The 20,380-nt window shown below is 44.1% G+C and overlaps 1 protein-coding gene across 2 annotated transcripts in view; it reads left to right on the top strand.

Annotated features, from left to right (window-relative positions):
* The window catches only part of TBCD (tubulin folding cofactor D), a 166,445-nt gene that overhangs the window by 28,916 nt on the left and 117,149 nt on the right, over positions 1–20,380 (top strand). For both annotated transcript variants that reach the window (XM_066618583.1, XM_066618584.1), the window contains exons 9-14: positions 117–162; positions 10,755–10,887; positions 12,590–12,738; positions 13,494–13,554; positions 16,786–16,860; positions 19,554–19,648. In XM_066618583.1, coding sequence (XP_066474680.1) covers positions 117–162; positions 10,755–10,887; positions 12,590–12,738; positions 13,494–13,554; positions 16,786–16,860; positions 19,554–19,648 — 559 coding nt within the window. The remainder of the gene's footprint in view (positions 1–116; positions 163–10,754; positions 10,888–12,589; positions 12,739–13,493; positions 13,555–16,785; positions 16,861–19,553; positions 19,649–20,380) is intronic.

The raw sequence follows: 20,380 nt of genomic DNA on the forward strand, positions 1-20,380 counted from the left end.
GAATAACTCTTGATAGCTATAAAGAAATACATTTTAAACTTGTATATTACTCTTAAAATCATTCTAGTGTGATTGAGAACTACTTCTGAAAATGTTTTTTTTCCTTCCTTTTCCAGGCACAGCTTTTTAAACATGGCAAGAGGGAAGACTGTTTACCATATGGTAAGATTGCTCATAGGATTATAAGTAGTTAGGGAGAAAATACAATTGGCGTATTCTAGCCAAAGTTGATATCCATGAAGTCCTGTTGGTTTCAGTGTGAGAGATTTAGGTATCTGCTTTACTTCTCCTTTGAGGCTAATGGGAGTTGACATTGTTTCACACTATACTCTTTTATACAGGTTCTGATCATACATATGCCGTACAAGCATAAACTTGTTTTCTCAGATGTTAAGTCCCTTTGAGCTCAGTACAACTTCCTAGTAAATGTGCTTAGGATTGCAATCTTAATATACCTAACTTGTTTTCTTTTTCTGTGCCTACCAGTCCATCTCACACATGGATATGCATATTTGTGTGTATCAATGTCTGTATCAGATGTTGAAGTGTGCCTGTTTTCCAGTGGTATTTCATCACTATACAGTGATAATATACTAGTACTTGCATCAACACAAAATATTTCAGTGTGGATAGAAGGGAAAAAAACATATGTACATATATGCATATCTGAGTTCATCATTGGGTCTTGACAGTGGCTTACCAAGGGCAGGACAGGGGGTGGTCTGCCCCAGGTGCCAGCAGTAAGAGGGTGCCCATATCACGAGCTTATCACCTCAAATATTGTGTAGACCTGGCCTCACCTGGGGTATCACAAGGTGGAGACCATGTGGAGGCCATCTTCTACCCCAGATGTACAACACCACTGGGTCTTGACATAATTTTTTTTTATACTTCTGTCCTGAATGTGTCCATTTATTTGCTGTTGAGCTGTGCTGTGTAGATGCTAAAAGCTGAGAATATTTCTATGTATTTTGGAAGCCAGTTAGCAGGAGTAGCTATGTTATGATAGATGGAAATGAGAGCTGACGCATATTAACACCTTATTGGTTCCACCCTGTGTTATAATAACATCTCATTGGTTCTCAGAACAATCAGTCTCATAAGTCAGTTTTGAATTAAGAAAATCCACTTTTTGTTCCATAAGGCAGTTGTGTTTTCATTTTCTGGTTAATTGGCCATAACTTTTGATAGAATGCAGATATTCCAGTGGGGTTTGTTTCCTAGCATTCTGCATTAAATTACGTTTCCAATGATATATGATGATATTATTTGTACATACCAATTTTTTCACAATTTTGGCCACCAGTGTCAAGCTCAGCTTGTTGCCCCCCTACAGCTTGTTGCCTGGTACGACTGCTACCCCTGCACCTCCTTAGCTACGCCACTGGGAGTGGGTTTTTCTGGGTCGGGGCAAAAAGGGGTGGTGAATCAGGCCTGGGACGACGCGGGATCAGAGGAACAGGCCTCCACTGTATCCTACACGGGGCTGCTCCGTATCCTTACATGGGGCTGCTTGGACTTGTGCCGGCTGGCAGCAATCTGAATAGCCCCTTAGGGCAAACTGAGGTGTTCCTCCAGCTAAGGGGAGAAGTATCCCTAAATGTAGCAGAGGCCATGTGGCCCTGCTGTGCTAGCGCAGTTTAGGATTGGGCTGCTTGAAGCTTAACTATGTTCTGTAGGTTGTTAATAATTATACCAGGCCCAAATAAGAAACAAACCAAATTGTTAGAACTGAGTTGATGAATCAACATTTTTGGATGCTTTTCCTTGGGTGTTTGTATGCATGAGAGAGATTGTGATTGTGATTCGTTGGTGGTGATCTTGTTCCGTGTTTTCCACAGTGCAAGGTAGCTAAGGAAGCACTGGTGTGTTTGTGTATGCATGCAAGCACACACATGTGATGGCGGGGTTGCAGACTTTGTCTTGTTACTTCCCACATAGAGGAAGAGAGTCTACACATAGAGCAGATGAAAATCGTAGAATGCTGAGATGGTCGAGTGACTGCACCAGTTCAGATTGCCAATGGAAGATCACATTTTTAAAATGGCCCCAGAAATAGGAAGCCAGCACATCAGGGGATTAGGATTCTAGCCTAACCATTTACCTGCTATGCTAGTTTTCTATTTGTAGGTCGATGTATTTTTAAAAACAATCTTTACACAGGGAAGCTTTTCCAAAGTGACATAATAGCAATTATGATGTTGTAGTAGTAATTACATAGTAATTAAGTAGTAATAAGGAGTTCACTCTATCACTTCATTTGCCCTACACACATATAGTCATATTGTAAGAACATAAGAACATGCCCTACTGGATCAGGCCATAGGCCCATCTACTCCAGCTTCCTGTATCTCACAGCGGCCCACCAAATGCCCCAGGGAATTGTTTATGGGTTTAGGGATTGAGTGCCAGCTCATCCCTTCCCAAGCAGTGCAATATCCAATGCACATGAGCCTTATGGTAATTTCTACATTGATTCCACCATGACAGCAGCCCTTGTTCTCAGGCCTTGAATCTTCAGAATCCCTACCCAGAATACCTTGGAAGGATGCCATGGGACCACATGGCACTTTTCTCAAACCTGCCTACCCTCTCCAACCTGCCTACCCTCATTAACAGGAATGAATATTGCTTTTATACAACACTTGTCTTGATTTAGGAAGGCTGAAAGCATAGGCATCCTCCTTTAAAAATCCTTGGTCAAAAAACTAAGCTATGTGTTATTGACAGAATTTTTTTTGACAGCCATTCTGTAAATCAAATGGACGTGTAATTTCTTTCCCATGACTAATTTCTAAAACGAGTGGAGCCAGATCTTTGCACATGCTCAAAGGCTCTTGTCTTCATTACGTGTTTTAAAACTGAGTCCTGGCACTGAGCATGATTTCTGGGGGGTGACCTCTGGTCAAATTAAAACCTGCCCCTTGTGGTGTGAAGCTCTGCCATGAGACACCTTGGAATGTAATGCATTTGTCATCTTTCTTTGTGATCTAAGCTCCCCAGGTGGGACAAAGATCACAATGTATAGTCCACATGGAATCTGTGTGTGACTAATGTGGAGCCTTGTTTTTAGAAAGAGGGGCGCTAGTATATAGTAAATACCTTGCAGTTAGAGAGAAGTGGATCTTTTAGAGTTAGAACAACATTCTGTCAATAATATCTCTTACAAGAAGGAAAAAACTGCAAATATGTATTTATTGATCAGATTGATTAAATGACCAAATCAATTTGATTGCACTGTTGGGGATATGGTATATTAATATACAACTTCTATAGAGGCACCAGCTTTCTTTAGAAGTTACTTATTTTGTGGGTGGGTGTGTGTGTTCTGCCACAGTAGGGAATGCCTTTTTTCATTAGAAAAAATTAGAATTTTTTTATTAGAAAAAATTAGAATTTTTAGAAAAAAAAATTTAAAAAAACTTTTTTTAAATTAGAAAAATCAAGCACATAACCCTCAATCATGCAATAGATGTATTGTCTAGACCTCAGTGGTGAGGCAGACGGGATGCAGGGGGAGGGGCAGGAGAGGGGTTTGTGTGTATCGGGAAGTTGAACAGGGAGCAGTGGTGAGGCAGACGGGATGCAGGGGGAGGGGCAGGAGAGGGGTTTGTGTGTATCAGGAAGTTGAACAGGGAGCAGTGGTGAGGCAGACGGGATGCAGGGGGAGGGGCAGGAGAGGGGTTTGCGTGTATCAGGAAGTTGAACAGGGAGCAGTGGTGAGGCAGACGGGATGCAGGGGGAGGGGCACGAGAAGGGTTTGTGTGTATCAGGAAGTTGAATAGGGAGCAGTGGTGAGGCAGACGGGATGCAGAGGGAGGGGCACGAGAAGGGTTTGTGTGTATCAGGAAGTTGAACACGGAGCAGTGGTGAGGCAGACGGGATGCAGAGGGAGGGGCACGAGAAGGGTTTGTGTGTATCAGGAAGTTGAACAGGGAGCAGTGGTGAGGCAGACGGGATGCAGGGGGAGGGGCAGGAGAGGGGTTTGTGTGTATCAGGAAGTTGAATAGGGAGCAGTGGTGAGGCAGACGGGATGCAGAGGGAGGGGCACGAGAAGGGTTTGTGTGTATCAGGAAGTTGAACACGGAGCAGTGGTGAGGCAGACGGGATGCAGAGGGAGGGGCACGAGAAGGGTTTGTGTGTATCAGGAAGTTGAACAGGGAGCAGTGGTGAGGCAGACGGGATGCAGGGGGAGGGGCAGGAGAGGGGTTTGTGTGTATCAGGAAGTTGAACAGGGAGCAGTGGTGAGGCAGACGGGATGCAGGGGGAGGGGCAGGAGAGGGGTTTGCGTGTATCAGGAAGTTGAACAGGGAGCAGTGGTGAGGCAGACGGGATGCAGGGGGAGGGGCACGAGAAGGGTTTGTGTGTATCAGGAAGTTGAATAGGGAGCAGTGGTGAGGCAGACGGGATGCAGAGGGAGGGGCACGAGAAGGGTTTGTGTGTATCAGGAAGTTGAACACGGAGCAGTGGTGAGGCAGACGGGATGCAGAGGGAGGGGCACGAGAAGGGTTTGTGTGTATCAGGAAGTTGAACAGGGAGCAGTGGTGAGGCAGACGGGATGCAGGGGGAGGGGCAGGAGAGGGGTTTGTGTGTATCAGGAAGTTGAATAGGGAGCAGTGGTGAGGCAGACGGGATGCAGAGGGAGGGGCACGAGAAGGGTTTGTGTGTATCAGGAAGTTGAACACGGAGCAGTGGTGAGGCAGACGGGATGCAGAGGGAGGGGCACGAGAAGGGTTTGTGTGTATCAGGAAGTTGAACAGGGAGCAGTGGTGAGGCAGACGGGATGCAGGGGGAGGGGCAGGAGAGGGGTTTGTGTGTATCAGGAAGTTGAACAGGGAGCAGTGGTGAGGCAGACGGGATGCAGGGGAGGGGCACGAGAGGGGTTTGCGTGTATCAGGAAGTTGAACAGGGAGCAGTGGTGAGGCAGACGGGATGCAGGGGAGGGGCACGAGAGGGGTTTGCGTGTATCAGGAAGTTGAACAGGGAGCAGTGGTGAGGCAGACGGGATGCAGGGGAGGGGCACGAGAGGGGTTTGCGTGTATCAGGAAGTTGAACAGGGAGCAGTGGTGAGGCAGACGGGATGCAGGGGGAGGGGCACGAGAAGGGTTTGTGTGTATCAGGAAGTTGAATAGGGAGCAGTGGTGAGGCAGACGGGATGCAGAGGGAGGGGCACGAGAAGGGTTTGTGTGTATCAGGAAGTTGAACACGGAGCAGTGGTGAGGCAGACGGGATGCAGAGGGAGGGGCACGAGAAGGGTTTGTGTGTATCAGGAAGTTGAACAGGGAGCAGTGGTGAGGCAGACGTGATGCAGGGGGAGGGGCACGAGAGGGGTTTGTGGCTATCAGGAAGTTGAATAGGGAGACATCTAAGAGAAGGAAAACTCTTATTCCAAACCTCCACTGCCTTGTGGCTACATCCAGTTGTGGAAAAGGCTTCAGGAGTCAACCTCGAGGCAAAATCAGGAGCCGGAGTCCCTCAGGCAGTTCGTGGCTGCACACAGTCATGTTCTGGCAACTCCTGCGACGCTGCTGGAACCAACCGTATTGGTTTCTGCCTTTCCATTGGATCATTCCAGCGACGTGGAGAGGGGGGATTTGCTGCATGGGTAACAGCCTATCCTCCATACCTTCTTTACCCAGGCTTCGCGCACTGGAGAGGACACTCCAACTTCGCCATACGGCGTCGGCACAACACGGGAAGCAGCAGTTACCGGTTATAAGTCTTTGCTCGATTGGCGTAGGGCATGACGCCATGGGCTGCTTCCGACGGTGGGAGAGATCATTGCATCTCATTGGGCAGCTACCGCCCGCCTTAAGCTGGGCAGTCCCCAGCCAGTAAGGTGTTGCCTCGCCACGGTCCGTTAACCTCACGGGGTGCGTGGGGTTTAGGGTGAAAACCGACAAGCAGATCGACAACTCTGCACCATGCAATAGAAAACAGAAAACTCCTGCCCTAAAGCTGGGCACCTGGAACGTAAGGACAATGACACCTGGCTTCTCTGATGACCTGCAAGCAATAGACGATGCACGCAAAACAGCTGTCATCGACATGGAGCTGAGCAGACTGCAGATGGACATCGTCGCCCTTCAAGAGACAAGGCTGCCAGATTCCGGATCTGTCAAGGAGCGAAATTTCTCATTCTTCTGGCAGGGAAAACCACCAAACGAAACCAGGGAACATGGTGTTGGCTTTGCGGTCAGAAATACCCTGCTGAAATCCATCATCCCACCTACTGTGGGAAGTGAAAGAATTTTGTCCCTGCAGCTCCAGTCATCAGCAGGACCTGTCACTCTCATCAGTGCTTATGCACCGACTCTGTCGTCTTCAGCAGAAGCCAAAGACAAATTTTATGATGACCTGGCCACCACTATCAAGAAGATCCCCGTAAAAGAGCCATTGTTCATCCTCGGCGACTTCAATGCTAGAGTTGGTGCTGATAACAGTTCGTGGCCCACTTGCTTAGGTCAGTTCGGCACTGGGAAGATGAACGAAAATGGCCAACGCCTGCTAGAGTTTTGCTGTCATCACAGTCTCTGTGTCAGCAACACGTTCTTCAACACGAAGCCCCAACATAGAGTCTCTTGGAGACACCCAAGATCAAAGCACTGGCACCAGCTCGACCTGATTCTCACCAGACGCTCCAGCCTTCCCAGCATCAAGATCACACGCAGCTATCAGGGTGCTGCCTGTGACAGCGACCACTCGCTGGTGTGCAGCAGAGTGAAACTGCAAACAAAGCGACTGTATCACACGAAAAGGAAAGGAAGACCTCGCATTGATACAAGCAAGACCCGGGATCAGAGAAAAGTGGAGGAATTTGCACGAGCGCTTGAGGAATCTCTTCCAGGCCCGGTCGATGCAAACGCATCCAACAGATGGGAACATTTCAAGAATGCCGTTTACAACACCGCCTTGTCCATATTTGGCAAGAAGACCAACAAGACAGCAGACTGGTTTGAAGCCCACTCTGAGGAGTTGACACCAGTCATTGAGGAAAAGAGGAGAGCTCAAGCAGCATACAAGGCCTGTCCCAGTGAGCGCAACCTGCAGGTCCTCCGAGGTGCTCGCAGCAAAGTCCAGCAGACTGCCATGAGATGTGCTAACGACTACTGGCTCCAGCTCTGTTCCGAGATACAGATAGCAGCTGACACGGGCAATATCAAGGGGATGTATGATGGTATCAAGCAGGCCCTAGGTCCAACACAGAAGAAAATTGCCCCTCTGAAGTCTGCCGCAGGCGAGGTTATCCAGGATCGGGCGCAGCAGATGGAACGCTGGGTGCAGCACTACTCTGAGCTATATTCCAGAGAAAATGTAGTCACCGAAGAAGCGCTGAACAACATTGAGTGCCTGCCTGTGCTGGAGGAGCTTGACAGTGGACCAACCCTAGAAGAACTTCACGTGGCCCTGGACTCCCTTGCCTTTGGCAAGGCACCTGGAAAAGACAGCATCCCTGCTGAAGTCCTAAAGTGCTGCAAAGAGATCATCATCACTGAGCTGCATGAAATCCTTTGTCTCTGCTGGATTCAAGGTGGAGTACCTCAAGACATGAGGGATGCAAGCATCATCACGCTGTACAAGAACAAAGGTGACAGGGGTGACTGCAACAACTACCGTGGCATCTCTCTCCTTAGCGTTGTAGGAAAGTTGTTTGCCCGAGTTGCACTAAAGAGGCTCCAGGTACTTGCAGAGAGCGTTTATCCAGAATCACAGTGTGGATTCCGAGCCAACAGGTCCACCACTGATATGGTATTCTCCCTTAGACAACTGCAGGAGAAATGCAGGGAACAACGACAGCCACTCTTTATAGCCTTCATAGATCTCACGAAGGCTTTCGACCTGGTCAGCAGGGATGGCCTCTTCAAGATTCTCCCCAAGATTGGATGTCCACCCAGGCTCCTCAGCATCATCAGATCCTTCCACAAGGACATGAAGGGCACTGTTGTCTTTGATGGCTCCACATCACACCCCTTTGACATCCGAAGCGGCGTGAAGCAGGGCTGTGTTCTTGCACCAACCTTGTTTGGGATCTTCTTCGCTGTCCTGCTGAAGCAGGCCTTTGGAACTACAACAGAAGGCATCTATCTCCGGACCAGATCAGATGGAAAGCTCTTCAACCTCTCCAGACTGAGAGCAAAGTCCAAAGTCCAGCTGAAATGTCTGCGTGACTTCCTCTTTGCCGACGATACAGCTATCACTATCCACTCTGCCAAAGATCTCCAGCAGCTCATGGATTGTTTTAGCAAGGCCTGCCAAGATTTTGGACTGACAATCAGCCTGAAGAAAACACAGGTCATGGTTCAGGATGTGGACTTACCTCCCTGCATTACAATCTCTGCGCATGAACTGGAGGTTGTCCATGACTTTGTGTACCTTGGCTCAACGGTCTCCGACACTCTTTCTCTCGATACCGAGCTAAACAAACGCATCGGTAAAGCAGCTACCACGTTTTCCAGACTCACAAAGAGATTCTGGTCCAACAAGAAGCTGACGGAACATACCAAGATCCAGGTCTACAGAGCTTGCGTCCTGAGTACACTTCTGTACTGCAGCGAGTCATGGACTCTTCACTCACAACAGGAGAGGAAACTGAATGCTTTCCACATGCGCTGCCTCCGACGTATTCTCGGCATCACCTGGCAGGACAAAGTTCCAAACAACACAGTCCTGGAACGTGCTGGAATCCCTAGCATGTATGCACTACTGAAACAGAGACGCCTGTGTTGGCTCGGTCATGTCGTGAGAATGGATGATGGCCGGATCCCAAAGGATCTCCTCTATGGAGAACTCGTGCAAGGAAAGCGCCCTACAGGTAGACCACAGCTGCGATACAAGGACATCTGCAAGAGGGATCTGAAGGCCTTAGGAGTGGACCTCAACAAGTGGGAAACCCTGGCCTCTGAGCGGCCCGCTTGGAGGCAGGCTGTGCAACATGGCCTTTCCCAGTTTGAAGAGACACTTTGCCAACAGTCTGAGGCTAAGAGGCAAAGAAGGAAGGCCCATAGCCAGGGAGACAGACCAGGGACAGACTGCACTTGCTCCCAGTGTGGAAGGGATTGTCACCCCCGAATTGGCCTTTTCAGCCACACTAGACGCTGTGCCAGAACCACCTTTCAGAGTGCGATACCATAGTCTTTCGAGACTGAAGGTTGCCAACTAACATTTTGGAAACTGTTTCAATTAAGCTGGAAAAGGAAACAATTCAGGAACAATAATTTCACAGCTTTGCTATTTTTTTGTTGCAAATGGGAAAAGAACAATATTTTAATGTACATTTTTTTCTTACAGCTTGCAGAACTTTATTGTATAATATAAAAGTAGGAAATTGCTTATTGTTAATGGAAGTTGTAAGAATTCTTATTTTCAAACTTTGTCAGTATGTTTAAGGTTCAGTATAATTTTTTGAGCCATGAGGTGAAGCCAAACAGAACAAACTCTAAAGCAGCTTTTAAAATCTTTCCATTTACTCAGTATTCTGGAAGAATCATTGCTGTGTGACAGAACTATGCAGGATTACTGGTTCTTCTGTTAATATGGTAACCTTAGGGTCATTCTTTAAAGTACTCAAGCATAGCTTCAGGTGATAAATATAATCAGTCTTTTCTTCCTCTTCCTTGGGACCTTAACAATGTCAGCTTCATTGCAAGTGCCTTTTAATTTTTTTTTATTTTATTCTAACACTGTCTTTGCAAAGAGTAATTTGCTGTTCATTTTGTAATAAAATTTGCAACAAGTTCATAAATTGCAAAGTATTAATTTGTGTTCATTTTTATTCTTGTTTGTAAGAATCCCTGAGTTACTATAGAAAGGTGTGGGATATATATTATTATAATAAAATAAGTAAATAGGGTGGGATATACATTATTAAAATACAACAATAAATGCAGAATACAGTATTTCTGACAATAAAACATGGCTTAGGATACTTCCTCTAAAAAGAGGAAGTACTCGTCTAATAAGAGGAGGAGGAGGAGGAGGAGGAGGAGGAGGAGGAGGAGTAATAACAACAAGAGGAAGTAATGCAGTACATTTTCTGTGAGGTCATAACATTTCAGGCCACTTCTATTTGGGGCCAATAGTACTTAAACCACACGTAGCTTCCATTTGTACGTTGTCGCTTCAAAATCAATTTTCTTTCTTCAAGGCTATTTGTGGAACTGTTGATAAACTGGGAATTAGAAACTGGGTGTAAATTTTACAGAACAAAAATAAAAAGTATTTTACAAGACCACCTTATTCCTATGATGTACAGGGGAGGGACCCGTATCTGTGAATTCACTTATCTGCAGATCCGTTCAAGGCACCCCCATGTGACCCCTCTGGTTGAACGCATGCCCCATATAGGCGAACGCCTCCTCCCATCCTTTGGAGTCAGGGGGAACTCTGCTCTACTCGCCTCCTGAGGGTCCTCTGAGCCCAGTAGAGGCCGCGGATGTCCAGACTAAACCCAACCAATGGAAAAAACATGACTTTCAGTTTTTCTGTGAAATTCGAAGTGACATTTTTAATGTCTTATAAGGTGACTTTTTAAGAGGATAAGAGGATGTCAGCAGCCTCTGCTGAGCTCAGAGGACCCTCCCCTTGGCTTCAGAGGGTGGGGGGGAGGCGTTTACCCATATCCTTGGTTTCACTTAAACATGGGAGTTTCCAAAATGGAACCTTCCCTGCAGATATGGGGGCACACTGTATTAAAAAGAAGTAGGATGTGCTTATTCATGGAGAAATTAAGTGCAGCACACGTTATTTTCTTACAGCTTCTACTGTGCTTGAATGCCTTGATAACTGCAAGCTCTCTGAAAGTAACCAAACTCTCCTTCGCAAACTGGGAGTGAAACTTGTTCAACGACTTGGCCTGACATTTCTTAAGCCGAAGGTGGCAAAGTGGAGGTTTGTTCTTGTTACAGTCATGTTTTTACTTGCCTTCTTTTTTTTATTGGGCTAACCTGAACTGAAAATCTTGTCATTGTTGGAGTGATGAGTAATAGATACCACATGCTCATTTGGTGACAAGAACTTCTGGTTTAAGCAGATTGGCACAGGACCTTTTGAATTCCCCATGTATAAGTAGCTTACTCCTTCTTGTACTTTAATTCAATTTAGTATATTCTATATATTGTTCTTCACCTAATTACTACTTTCAGAAATAAACTTTGCATCATAAGGAAAGCAAAATCCTATGTTGTTTTATGAACAAAACATAAATATGTTATATTTTTAAACTGGAAAATTCTATAGTATAAATTTAAGGAATTATATCTGTGTTGTAATGGATGTCCAGTTTTACAGAATTTCCAATCTTTTGCATAGTTCTACCTTTATTTAAAAGGGGAGAGGAGGAATACATTATCACAGCGTTTCTCAAACTTTGAGGGAGCTTTACTCCGTCAGTAAGTCTTTGTGGGGGAAGGGTTAGGGCAGCGATGCAATTGCTGAGGGGGGAGATGAGGGGGGTGCTTTCTACTTATTTTATGTAGATAAGGCTGCAGGAGGTGTGTTAAGCCCTGCGCAGCCTTCCACAGCGCTCCCCGAGGCTTGGAATGTTCAGTTAAAGTGGACGCAAAGCACCTCCTGCAAAACGGAAGTGCTTTACGCCCGCTTTTACTGAGGATTCCAAGCCTTGGGGAGTGCTGTGGAGGATTGCGAAGTGCTACCCTCACCTCTTGCCATCTGCTGCAGCCCTACCTATTTGAATATGCATGAAAGTGCCCCTCTTCACCCCCCATAGGGACACGATCCTGGGGGTCACTTACCTGCCTCTCCCCTTCTCCCGTCCCTTAAAGGGATAGGAAAACCTTTACATGAGCTGGTGGGTCACGACCCACCAGTTTGAGAACCACTGCATTATCAGATAATGTATTCCTCCTTCTCCCTTTTAAATAAAGGCAGAACTATATTTGAATTTATTTTAACATTTAAACATAATGATTATCTCATTCTGTTTCAGGATCTTGGTAAATTATATTGCTTTATTTTCCTTATTATTGGAGGGCAGACACTCTTTCTGCCTTACATTTATTGTACTGATGTCAGTTATAAGCTGCTGTTTTTAGTTTCTTTTCGCTCGTTTGGGCTGGATCTTTTACCTTAAGAGTTGTCTTAAGAAATTCCTTTCTTGTTGAAGAATGTGACCTTTCTACTGCCAAGCCCAGGTTCATAATTTTTGCCATTGTTTTGTAGATCTGTGTTCTCTTAATTTGTACAAAATTCAAACATAATGCTTTGAACTTGAACACAGCTTAATTCAGTATGCCCTAGATCCAAGGAATAATACAGTAAGTTCTGCTTGCCCAAAAGAGCTTGTTTTTCTCAGGCAAGAGCCCCTGTCCTATACACCACATAGCAAGTGTCTTTTGAAACTATGCGGAGATTGAATAATTTTTTTGCCATATCACAAAGGAGTAAAACGTTGTATGGCATGCTCGGGCCCCTGAATATACCTAAGGAAGCTCTTTATCATGAGCTAAAAATAAATATAAAATACTTATTGTTCAAAGTACACTTTTAGAATGTTTTGAAGAATGTACACTGTATGTCATACCCAAGAAAACCCAAGCTTAAAATGTGGTAAGCATAATACATTGTCTTTTAGATATCAACGGGGTTTCCGATCTTTAGCGGCAAATTTGCAGTTTTCTCCTGGCGATCCTGTTGCACAGAAAGCAGTAAATGCTGCTGCTGTCACTCAAGAGGAAGAGGAGGAGGAATATGACATCCCAGGAGAGGTTGAAAATGTTGTAGGTATGTGTATGATCCAAGGGGAAGGCAGTATAAAATCTGATGTTATAGTCACTGTAGTTTTTGAACATGTTTTCCTCTTTTGCATTTAACATTCTAATTTTTTCTTGTAACTAATTTGGGAAGTAAACATGTAAACAGTTTCAACTAAGATCTATTTAATGCTATAGGAAAAATATTGCTGTGTTGCTGCTAGATGCCTTTCATTGCTGGTCTTCCCTCCCTTGCTGTCACTTTATCAGTAATGGTTGGCTTAGGGACTATTATTATTCTTTTAAATCTTAGATGTAGGGCTCAGCTATTTTTTTTTTAATTTTGAGACTGATAAGTCACTCAAAAATCACATATTATAAAATTTGTCCTTATCCTGGTCAGAAGAGTTACTGATTAAGCAGTGGTGTGTCATATAATCTAAGACTTTCATGGCTGGTCCTGCCATGTGTTGTTGTAGTAGGTGTTGCAGTAAGAACATTAGTGTCGCAGTAAGAACTGTTCAGGCTTATTGGCCATGGTCTATGAAGATATCTATGAAGTTTAGTTATGAAAATAAAACTATGAGGATATCTTTTGATGTGGCCAAATTTAGTAAAGTGTGAATAGAACTCAGCTGTCATTCTGCACAGGGAGGACCTGCTTTAGAATAGGTAAAAAAGAGGTATGTTTTTTACCTCTCTGTAAAAAAGAGAGGTCCTAAGAAAATATCCTGATAGTCTTTCCTTCTTACTGTGATTTGTATTTTAAAACTTATGTTTTCACAGAGCAATTGCTGATTGGACTGAAAGATAAAGACACCATTGTTAGGTGGTCTGCAGCAAAGGGGTATGTATTTTCAAATGAAAGCTTACAGGCTTTACAAAGCTTAATCTGCAAATATTTCTGGCTATTTCTGAGACCTGCAGCCAAATCAAAATATATTTATATTTATATACCATCTTTCTCAATAGACTCAAGGTGGTTTACATAGGGAGACTGAACAGAAATCCATTTTTCAATGAGATTTTTACAAGTATTATTCCATGAGAAAATCTCACAGAACCTTCAGTTCTCCAGATGTTTCCCTTCATAGTACAGGTGTCATCCTGGCTTGCACTTTCCAAGTCTCTATCAGGCAGCTGCATCCAAGCTTTAGACTGGTTTCTCAGAGATGTTGCAGTATCCACTTTTTCGCCACCTGACTCCTCCAAACTCCAGTCCTCCGAGCAGATAGACCAGTGGCCTCCTAGTTTCCCATCCAGGCAGCTGATCCTGTGTAGATTTCTCCAATGTCGGGAAAACCCAGCATGGCTTGAGTTGAGTTGCCAAGTCAACGCCCCTGCGACTCAACTCGCACTTTCCAAGTCTGTGAGTCACCCTTGAGTGACTCTAATGGACCTGAGTCTAGTCGTGCCCCCTTTTTTAAAAAGCCAGCCATGGAGAAAATGGGGCTGCTGCCAAGGAGTATGTGTGTGTTGGAGTTCTCTTTACTCACTCCCCTGCTGCCCATCTGTAGGCAGGACAGGAGGGGTGGGAGGGACTATGAGAGAGCTGGAAGAGAATTGGCAAGAGGGAGCAGGGTCATGTGCTGCATCTGGGAGGCTTACCAGGACAACCCAATCCTTGGCAACCCTACTCAGAAGTAGTCCCACTGCATCCAGTCATTTAATGAAAATTGCTTCCCCCATGTAACAACAGGGCCAAGAAGCCATGAGGTTGGAAAGCAAAATCGGGTAAAAGAGTTTTCTCAGCACCTCCCTGGGCTTTTGTAGCCAAATGTAAGGCAAGAAACTCCTTGGGCTCCTCCTTCTGCTCTCCCTCAGCCAGTAAAAACATCAGAATGTCCATAGTTTGTCCAGTGATAATTGGTTCCTTCCTTCCTATCAGAGATGGGGGAAAAAGCTCACTCCCATCTACTCCCCTCCTGTCTGATTCATTAACCCTTTCCTACCTCCCAGCTGGAACTTCCTGCTGCTTACCCTCAGAATGCTGACCCCATGAGGTTTTCCACACTACAGAAACAGTAAGGAAGCACCCTTAGACACAGGCAGACTTAGCATGCGAGGGGATGAGTGCTGAGTCAGGGGGGCCCTGACTTGAGTCTTTTTCAGAGTCTTCCATGTGTGTGACTCACGATTCGCAGAGTCACCCCAAATCACTCATTTTCGTGACTTGAGTTCCCATCGCTGGATTTTTCACCTTAGCAAGCTGTCACCTTAGCAGGATGACAGCTGAACTTGTAGGCTACACCTCCTGCCTGGTTGAAATTCAGCATCAATTATTTCTTCGCCTTTGTGTTCCCTTGGTTCTTGGGAGCCTACAGTTGTTCATGTTGTACCAAAGGTATATTACATGGTACAGTGATATGGTATATGGCTGATCTGAGGGCCCAATCCAGACCCTTGCGCACTGGCTCACTACTGGTGCACACTGTTGCAAACATTCCATAAGGCACGTTTGTGAGCCCTTACTGTGGGCCTAGCGCCGGAGGTAGCCCAGCGCAAGCTCATGCTGGGTCAGCTCTGGCGCTGGGCCCACATTCTGCTGCCAGGTTGTTGTCTGGACTGCCCTGTGGCAGAGAGGTAAATGGGGGGTGTAGGGGGAGGTGGGAAGGAGGTATTCTGGGGTGGCGGAAGGTGGGCAGAGGGCGGGGAGGCAGGGGAGGGAGTGAGGCAGGAGAAGGGCGGAACTAGTGGAGCTCTGCTCCACCGGATTCAGAGTCCGCATAGTCCGACATGGGGCTCTCCAATTCTGAGCCAGCTCAAGAGTCACCGCAGAATCAAGTAGCCCCATTGTGGGACTACTTCCCTTATCCAGGGGAAGGAGATGAAAGTTCCCTTCTCTGGAGGAGCCACAGTGAGCTGCCTGGTTACATGCAGGATACCATGGCAGCCATTTTTGGTGCCTTAGCAGTTCCACATGCCAGGCAGGATTGGGCTGCCCCTTCTTACCATGAAGAATTGAGGAGCAGACACATTGTATATTCTAGAGGTGGCATTGTTTTATTGCTTATAGTATCTGTTTCTATGTAATTTGAGGAAAATGAGATCCAGTCTGGAGTAAGGGAGCATCATATTGGCTTTTTTCCTAGCAAAGATGTCTAGACCAGCAGCACTGATTATTTTGAATAGGTGTGTGAAATACAGGTGTGCTCTGGTACCAGTGGATCTGATATTCATGGTTTCAGTTTTCCGCAGATGCTGGGGATGCCAGGAGACCCACTCCAATCATATTCAGCAAGTTAAAAAAAAACAACCAAAACCAAAAAACAGTAATTTGCCCAATGGTCGCACAGAAGCCTTTGTCTCTGCCTAGCTTTGCCCCAGAATGCATTGGTAATTCCTGTGCTGTATCTCTCGCATTTAGAAAGGAGATAGACCATGTGTGAGGATCTACTCATGAATAAGAGGCTCTTTCTTCTGCTTGATATGAGTAACTGGATTGGTTGCTTATGAGTAGTTCCTTTACTGCTCTCTCTGCAGATATGAACAGCACACATGCGGAGGGTAACAAAGAGAGTGCTTTTATCTTCCCTTCTGAAAAAATTTTGTAATGTGTGCCCATCTTCAATCAATGGCTAGGAAGGGCTTGCACCTGTCAGGCAACACAAGCAACAAGGTTCTAGTCTATATCTTCTCCAATAACACTGTACATTTTTCACTAATGTTCAGAACAGAGGAACATTAGTACGCGTACTTCTGGACCCAGATTGTCTTGTACTCCTATTTTTCTTGTTTTTGTAAAAACTTGATTTGACTCTTTTTCCTTTCAGCAGTCCTTTTTGGCAGAGGGATGTAGTGTACTGCTGTACAATTAAAAATGACTCCAAGCAGATCCCTGTATTTGTTAACCATTTCCTACCTTCCAACTTGAAATGTTAGGGAAAATTCTCCTATTAAATTCTGACATTTTTTCCCCTAGAATAATTAAAATGATAGTCTTATGTGACCTGGAAAGTTTGAGTTCAGAAATACAGCAAATTTTATTTTCAGTTGAACTCCAAAATACAGATTTGAACTGGATGTTGCCAACTTTGAATGTGAAAAAATCTTTATGAATTGCTTTTGATTTTTTCAGGATTGGTAGACTGACTGGAAGGTTACCAAAAGAGCTCGCTGATGAGGTGGTTGGATCTGTGTTGGACTGCTTCAGGTAATATTTAACGTTTTGAGAAGGTTCTCTAAACTCATACAAACTTGTAGATGAAATATATCCAGCTCTTGTTTGAAGGCAAACAACATGTATAAAACACTTCCATGGAAGAGGGATAGAAAATCTCCTTTAAAACATTAGGGTTTTTCAGAAGTGTGGGAAAGCACCATGGAAATGTGCATCCTTGTGAAGATTGAAGCTAAGACTGCAAAAAGGAATAAAATATTATCTAGCAAAGGAATAACTTTCTAATTGCGTACACACTTAGGAATTGCATGTACACACCACTCCATCTTAGCCATCTTGCAATTCTATTTCTTGCTCTTTTTTCAGGCAGGTTGGGTAGGCAGAACCTTGAAATTCAGCAGAAGAGGAAGGCTTCCTCTTCTGTTCTCTCCTTGAGGCTTTGTCCACCCAGCCTGTTTGGAAAGAGCATTAGTGCTGGAGGATGAGATATGCCTCTGTTACCAGTATGCTCTTTTTTCTATTTGCTCTGCTTCCCAGAAGGGAAGGGAACTGAGCAAGAAGAGAATGACTGTACTGCCACCCTAACACCACCTCCTCCTCCAGCAGTGTGAGCCTCTTCTTGCTCACATGCCTTGTGGAAAGGAAAGCGAATGTGTAAGAGTGGTGGTGATGGTGGTTGTGGAGAAAGATGTAGGGTCCCACTTCTGCTTGCTTCTTATAGCTTGCTTCATTTTCATTGTGGGAAGGATAAAGTGGATTGCGATGACAGCAGCAAGAGGTTGGGTAGCAGGCAGGTGCAGGACACGCTTGTGTCTCCTGTAGCCCAACTTTCAAAGTGAATGCTTCACTCAGCCTCATGAGCAGACTGAACAATTAACCTTGGTTTGGATCAATCCTTGGTTATGGATTAATTGAACACTTTGTTGCAAAACATGTCTAAAGGATTGTTTCAAAATCCTTTACTCCAAAACATAGTAAGAGAATAATTCTTAATCTGGTGAGATTTGAAGTCTACCTAATAGAATCAGAATACATTTTGCAATTTTAATTGCTTCATTTCAGTAAGGGCGTTATAGAGCTAGAAAAGGTGATAGAAGAAATGATAATGGAGTTGGAGCACATTTCCTATGAGAAAGTTTAAATGTGTGTTTGGGGCTTTTAGTTGAGAGAAAAATTGAATGAGAACTTATAGGTTTAAAAAATCTGGCATGATGTGGACAAGGGGAATGGATTTTTTTCCTCTGTCTCCTAATGCTAGTACTTGGTCATCTAATGAATTTGACTGGCAGCAGATTCAGACAAGATAAAAAAAATCACAGTTTGTAATTTATGGCATTTGCTTCCATAAGACATGGCAGTGGCCACTAGTTTGTATTATGTTAAAGGGGGAATTGGATAATTTCTTCAAGGACCTGTCTATTTAATAACAGTTAGCCATGAAAGCTAAATGGACCATCCAAGTTTGTTGTCAGTATGCCCCTTATTGCCAGTTGCTTGGTGGTGAATACCAAGGAAAGGCTATTACTCTTCTTCTGGTGGGCTTTTCACTGGTAATGATCTAGCTACTCTGGGAAGAAGGATGCTGGACTATGAACTTTCTGTATGATTATCCAGCAGAACTCTCTTTGTATTATAGGAAAATAGAAAATTGACAGTTGCTCTTGGGGACAGCATAGCACTTATTCCTCCTCAAAACCCAACTCTTCCACAAAGCCTTCCTCTCATAGTATTGCATTTTCTGTGCAGCCAGATACCAGTTAACTTGTCCACTATCTTCACCATTTTGTTTTATAAAGTCCAGTTATTGTTATTTTTATTGTGTTATTCTCCTCCTTTTTGATCTTGAATTATAAGCTTATTGGGTGCAGATATTATTACCTCTTTATAGTTCCTAGCACATTACTGACAGTAAATCAGTATTTATTAGCAGCAGGGAGAATTTTTGAGAAAATAAATTTCTAACAAGTGCATAGTTAGAATAGGAGGTCTCCTGGGAGCAGCATACTTCTTAAAATGAAAACTACATAAACAGCAAATGCTTTTAAAAGTTTTGACATATGTTCCAAACTGATGTGTCCCTTATTGATAGTTTGCCTGTTCTCTTGCAGTTCAGGTTTTGTAGGAGCTGTTTTATAAATCATCAAGCATAAACAGTTCTTAATATTTCCGCTAGTTCCCTTTCACCGGACGGAATTGAAGGCTTCTGATCCATGCTGAAAGTATATTTTTTGTTCGTTAGATTTTAATACAAGCAGTAATTTGTATTGTCATACTTCTGAAAGACAACAGGTCTTGTGCACACTTATCTATTGTGTAAGGTCTCTCATATATGTTTGCCTATGCCCTTCTGGTTTGACCCCTGTTTTTATTCCTATTGTAGGTTACTCACAATACTTTCAGACTCCTATAATGCCTATTTTTCCTCAGAGGATGAGGGTATACTTAGCAGTTGGGCATTAAAGTTTAAAAAAAAAGTTTACTTCAGACTTGCAAAAACACTTGAGGAGATGGGCAATGATATCCTAGCTAAGGTTGTGATGCCTTGGATAATGCTTTCTAACACTTGAATAATCTTTGAGAGCTTTTAACTCTAGCCTCTGCTCTGCTACGACACAGTATAAGAGCAGTTCTTGAAGAGCACCTTGACAAAAGTATTTGATAAACACACTGAAACTTGAAAGTCAAATGTCAGCTTGCATCCAGACTTTCTTTTTCTAAAATTATAGTTTCCAGGAAACTGACAATTCATGGCATGGTGGATGTTTGGCTCTGGCTGAATTAGGAAGAAGAGGGTTGTTGCTACCTTCCCGACTCCCAGATGGTAAGTTCCTTGCAATTTGATTAGTACTTCATATATTGCATGAAACAAAATGATTGGTCTGTTGTATGATAAGGTGACTATCAAACACAGTTAAATTCATGAAAGACTTTAGATGTTACTGCCTGCACTTAGTCTTCGGAATGACTTAATAAACTAATGCTCATTCTGTCGCCATCTCATTCTATTCACAGATATGTCCCCTGTTAGGGGAACTTGTAAACTTGCCACCCTCCTTGACTTTTCAGTTTTCCTTACTTATACTGTGTTTGCCAAAGCCTGCCACAAGCCCTTTTCATAATGACATTAACACTTAGCATTTGTATAGCACTTTACAATATTCAGAGATTCTTTCATTTTAGTTACCTCAATAATCCTGATAATAGCCACATAATGGTCATTATTACCTGCATTTTACTGAACCTGACAGATCCTGGCCAGTAGTGTAGTAAGGTTGTGGCAGAAGCAGTATTTGAACTAGGGATGTCCTGCTCCACAACTTGGTCTTTGTATACCCCATTAGAGCCATCCTTTGTTCTCTGTACCTTCAGATAAAACTGTTGAGCATGCTTGGATAATTGTAAAATACATAACTGTATCGGCTTCCTGTGCTCAGCTTTCACTTCACTAATAATTCAGAACACCTCTGCTATAATCTGCTTTTCTGTTTTCATTATCATGTCCACATTCTCTTTCTTTCCTTAAGTCTCAGTGTCTTCTATAAGCTTTCTATCA

The sequence above is a fragment of the Tiliqua scincoides genome, chromosome 2, assembly GCF_035046505.1.
Source record: "Tiliqua scincoides isolate rTilSci1 chromosome 2, rTilSci1.hap2, whole genome shotgun sequence".
Classification (NCBI taxonomy): Eukaryota; Metazoa; Chordata; class Lepidosauria; order Squamata; family Scincidae; genus Tiliqua; species Tiliqua scincoides.